Raw genomic sequence first — 5,555 nt, forward strand, 5'->3', positions numbered from 1 at the left:
AGTGGTGAGATCTCAAATGATCATGCATGTTCTGTGCATGTAGAATAAATAAAGAGTCTATACGTTTTGGGACCTTCTGAATCTGTCTCTCAAGGACCCCTGGAGTTCACTAGACCCATGTTTGGACCACTTGCATTAATAACCTCAAGGCTACTTATTCAGTTATTTCATTATCCAGGCATTCGATTAGGTTGTAATTTATTTGTGTGTGTGTGTGTGTGTGTGTGTGTGTGTGTGTGTGTGTGTGTGTGTGTGTGTGTGTGTGTGTGTGTGTGTGTGTGTGTTAGTGTGTGGGTGAGGGGGGATAACCCTGGGGGCCTCCTCCTCCTCTATGCTGGCTATGGTTGGCTTCACTCTCTGTCCAAAGCATGCCACAAACCAACAGGACCGTAAACCAACATAAAATATATTCTAAAGCAAGTTACCCTGGGAACTGTTTATGCACCTTGTAAGCATGGGTGGAAATGTGGCACTGTAGTTGACACCTTCATCGTGGCCAGGTCGATATCCACTGCATCAGGATCTGATCAGCCTGCGGCGATTCCGATCGATCTTGTCCCCTATGAAAAAAAAGAAGTTCCCTTTTCTACTGATCATAAATAATAATGAAGCGAGGGAAAGAGGGAGGAGGAAGCACGCCACACGCATAGATGCCCACTCAGTTTAGCCGTCTGTCTTACACACATGCACACAACCACATCCACAACATAATATACTGTAAATAAAAAAATGAACAGTAAAAACATTAAAAAAGGGTGCCACAATCCCTCTTTCTTCCTGTCATGAATGGAAAAATCGACACACAAAATGACCGGCGTATAGCGCGCACACAAAACACCTCTGCACCTTCAACTCATTTATCAACGCAATTCCCAACGGAGGGGGCAGCTGTGTGTGCGTGTGGGTTTTGTGTGCACAAGCGCGTGTCTGTATAGCTGCCAAAATCAATGCCATATAGGCAGGAACATGGGCCCCTGTGCCACTGCTTTGGTTTGACCCCGAGCAAAATCCCACATTTGATTAATACAAATGTATCTTCAGATTATACATTAGTCTGATTCAAAGTACGCAATCTTAAAATTCATGAATGTGTGCAATCTGTTTTTGTTCTGCACAAAAAGACGTTGAATTGAAGATCTTTTGCAATGATTTCCAGTGGAGGTGACCAGTAGTATGACAGTTTGTTACACAAATATATGGCCAATGGAATGAGTTCAAAGTTATGATTAATAAAAAGATGTATATGCATACAAAAATCGTTCATTTACATAACGAATTAACTGCTCCTGAAGCTCTTCAAGTGTCAAGTGTCGAGGTATTATCTAAGCTCGCAGTTCAAACAGGTATTCCCCTCTTCTGGTTGTTATTGCCTGATCCCCTTACAAGATCCCTGCACTTTGAAGCCTCTGTGTCTTTGATTCGTCTTTTAAGACCACAATTAAGGATATATGGGCTCCTGCGCTGTTCAAAGCCCATGTGGAAAGATCAATGAAGGGATTGACAGTCAAGTGATGTCGTTTGCACAGGTGTGTGTGGGTGCGTGTGTATGTTTGTATCTGTGCGGGCGCTGTTAACGTGAGGCTGGGTTACATAAAACGAAGAGGGCAATAAATCAACAGCCGAGTGCGAAAATTACGCAAATGGGGGCTTTCCTCTCTCTCTAGCCGCACCTGAGTCATTTCGTTAAGGAGGCGTGGGGCTGTAAAGCGTTTAGGGTAATGGAAATATCACTTTCATGCTGTTTGACACACACACACACACACACACACACACACACACACACACACACACACACACACACACACACACACACACACACACACACACATACTCCTCCTCTATGTCCATTTCACACAAGTCGCTGCTGAGATGCGCACTCCCCTCTCACTGGCCACTGCTGAAGTGCCCATCAGCAATTTGACATAGCGTCTAAATGAGCTTCAGTGAAGTCGTTGTGTTGCTGCAAGGGGAAGCGAGGGGGGGGGGGGGGGCATGCTATGCTCCTCTCCAAGTCCCTGCGCTCTCTGCAACGAAACTGAACATCAAATGTGAGACAGGAGAACGACGTGCAGAGCGATGATGGGGCACCGTTTCAAACGGGAACATATTGAGCCATAAAGGGAGGAGATCGGGGCGCATTTGCATGTAAAGGCAACTCGGGGTGAATTTCTCAAGGGAGAACTGCGTGATATGCTGTAGATGTTGAGTGCAGCGTGCTGGTCTCACTGCGCAACATGCTGCCGCTGGAGGAGAGAGCGGAGGGTACCGCAGAAATAAAGGGCTGAAGTGGATAGAGAGAGAGAGAGAGAGAGAGCGAGAGAGAGAGAGAGAAAGAAAGAGAGAGAGAGAGCGAGAGAGAGAGAGAGAGAGAGAGAGAGAGAGAGAGAGAGAGAAAACCCTGAAGTGCTCTGGAGCAAAGGGGAGTATCCCGAGGTGAGGAGGATAGAGAGGGAGCGGACAGAGGACTGGAGAGAGGGATAAATAGCAGTTGAAGAGGGGAGAAGAGGGGACACTGACTGCTGCAACCGGCGATATCTGCATACATCAAGATATAGCGCGGGACTTAAATCTTAATTTGATGACTAATTAACGGTTCTGTTGAATGCGCCAAAACGCACACTCATTTCGCACTCATTGGGTATTTTCTCAGCCAGCACGTCCAACTTTTCTTTTTCTTCTCATCACGGGCTGACCCTCGTTCGCTGGTTCGTACCGAGGCTCTCCTCTCAGCTCATCACTTGGATCTCGACTTGGACCCCTCCTGCTGTGATCCGGATCGGCTGTCTTATCTGTGATGGGGGCAGCGGCGGAGGTTGGGAGCTTCGTCAACGGATTTGTGGACAGCTTTGGCCCCGCGGGCGCCGCTCCGGCTCCCGTTGGCTCTCATTTCGTTCTCACGCCAGCTGGGGCGGTGGACTACAACTCGGTGACCGGACTGATGATGGGGGGACAGGGCCAGCAGCAGGAGCACCTGGTGTCCGCGGAAAGGCTGTCCCGGAGCCTGGCGGACCTTAGCCATCTGAAGGGGATTCTGAGGCGGCGGCAGCTCTACTGCAGGACCGGCTTCCACCTGGAGATCCGTTCCGACGGAACCGTGCAGGGCACCAGGAAGGACCACAGCAGATTCGGTACACAGCCATTCACAAAAAAAAACTATTATTATTATGATTACTATGATTATTTGTAGTGATAGTATAGTCTGATGTAGAATTTCTGCTTCTTTTGTAAGATGCAGCAGACTGACAGATACCGTTATAGTGGAGGCACTGGAAAACAGAGAGAGAGAGAGAGAGAGAGAGAGAGAGAGAGAGAGAGAGAGAGAGAGAGAGAGAGAAATAAAACAGCCAAACAGGTTATAATCAAATGCTGATAGGACATGAAGTAGCCCACTGTGATGGCAGCTGCTGCTGCTATAACCCTGAACTGTAGTTTATGCTAACAGTTGATGTTATAATGCACCCAGAGAAACATAATTCATTTCAAGATGAATAAGCTTTCCAGATGGGATATTGCTTTGAGTATTTCATGTTTGCACTTTTTTTTTTTTACCACATTTCCTTCTCGAGATTAGATTGGTTTATCTTCAGTCATCAAGATAAACGTCTGCAGCTTACTGCAGATCAGAAGTAGACCTCTGAGAGATTTATTTTAGTGCTGCAGACTGTAGCACTTCTGGCACTTGATTTATTCCATTTGAGACTTGGTCGAACTTCGTGCCAGAGGCCGTTCCAGACGCCCGGCCTTGCTTGTCAGAGTCAGCTGGTGTGGATATACATAGAGCTATTTACTGTAATTTTTCTGTACTGAGCGCAGTTGAGTCGTAGTCTCACAGTCAATCCATCTTCAGATTTATTAAATTTAGCTTATGCCTCTTACTGGAATTATGTCACAAATACAGATATTGCACAAGCAGCAGTGGAGCAAACCTTTGCAGGATTAAAGTCATATTATTGTGCTCATTGTAATAACGGTCTGACAAGTTAATTTAATGTAAAGTAATGTTTGTGTGCAGGTATTTTGGAGTTCATCAGTCTAGCTGTGGGACTGGTTAGCATCAGAGGGGTGGACAGTAGCCTCTACCTCTCCATGAACAGCAAAGGAGAACTGTATGGATCGGTGAGTACACCCACTATTGACTACGCACTGAACACCAAAGGACTTTACTGGGCCAATTCTCAACATATCCGATTTGTAACCAATTGCCAACAGGTGACATATTTAGCATTGCTATACTCAGATTTCCTTCTGCTTGTCTTTCTTTCTGCAGGAGAAGCTCACTGCAGAATCCGTTTTTAGGGAGCAATTTGAAGAAAACTGGTACAACACCTACTCATCCAACCTCTACCGGCATGGAGAAAAAGGTGCATTTTACTTTGTTGCTTTGAACAAAGATGGGACGTCCCGGGATGGAACGAGGTCAAGGCGACATCAGAGGTTCACTCACTTTCTACCAAGGCCTGTAGACCCGGATAGAGTACCGGAGCTATACAGGGACATACTGGGCCAGAGCTGAGACTGACGGGGCATCACCATGACCCTGTCAGAGCCAGTCTGAGCTGAAAGGCAACCCAAGTGCACCTAATCCTAAACCCCTTCTTGAGGGACATGGAAAATCCTGTTGATCTGGGGATCATAAAAAGTGCTCCAAATCAACACTCTCCACCAATGGCATGGAGGAAGAAAAGAGACCTTCTATGAACCACACTAGCCGGGGAGTTTGACTTAACAGCACTAGGGATCTTCTGTGGAAGATGCGAAGGCCCCTTGACAGACGCAGGCATCTGGGCCCTTAATATTGCCCCTTTATTGGCCTATGCAGAGGCTCCAGTGGCAAAACAGATGTCTTTTGGATTTGTTTAAGTTTCCCTGCAAGTCCAAAAATGCATGTTCAAGAGGACAAAAGTGTGGGAACTAATACGTGAGATTAACAACTGGCTGCTAGTACATTGCTTTTTATTGCTGTGGCTGATGAGTCTTGTCAATTCCACTGTTTTCAGTTAATTTTATTCAAAACACTACTGTGGCTGCTAAGTAAATGATTTATTAAAATGCTTAATCCACTGGCTGGTTTACACTAAAAGGTAGTTTCATGCACTGGAAATCAGCCATGTCTGTTGTGGGAAACAAATCTGAGAGTTGGGGGAATCACTATTAACGGACAGTCTTCTGGGATGGCTCGGAAGGATTCTCCTTTGAAACTGCTCCAAAGAGAGATGCTGCTCAGAACATATGACTTTTTTACAAAGCCACGAGGAACAAGCAAAGAAGTGCTGATCCAATGGAGTTTTATAAGGACTTGTTCTGTGGTGTACTGTGGCGAACTACTGCGTGTTCTGTTGGAACTCTAGAGATGCTTTCTAGAACCCAGTGAAGGATTTCTGTTGTTCTTCCACTGACTGCGGTCAAACAACGAGCACAGGACCGACAAAGACACCTTTACATACCTGTTGACAGATTGTATTCTTATTTATAAGTTTTTGTTTCCTAGGACACACATATATTTATTTCAATATATTTATTTATTTTGAGAATATATTTTTACAGGTATGAGATAA

General features: G+C 45.6%; 1 protein-coding gene across 1 annotated transcript; it reads left to right on the top strand.

Moving 5' to 3' along the window:
- Positions 1–2,794: 2,794 nt before the first annotated feature.
- LOC306695940 (fibroblast growth factor 20-like) lies at positions 2,795–4,513 on the top strand (the record flags this gene model as incomplete). The annotated part of the gene is made up of 3 exons (XM_079159380.1): positions 2,795–3,128; positions 4,013–4,116; positions 4,268–4,513. The coding sequence occupies 3 exons, from the start codon at positions 2,795–2,797 to the stop codon at positions 4,511–4,513; spliced, it is 684 nt and encodes a 227-aa protein (XP_079015506.1).
- Positions 4,514–5,555: the final 1,042 nt, after the last annotated feature.

The sequence above is a fragment of the Pholis gunnellus genome, assembly GCF_910591455.1.
Source record: "Pholis gunnellus genome assembly, chromosome: 5".
NCBI classification, from domain to species: domain Eukaryota; kingdom Metazoa; phylum Chordata; class Actinopteri; order Perciformes; family Pholidae; genus Pholis; species Pholis gunnellus.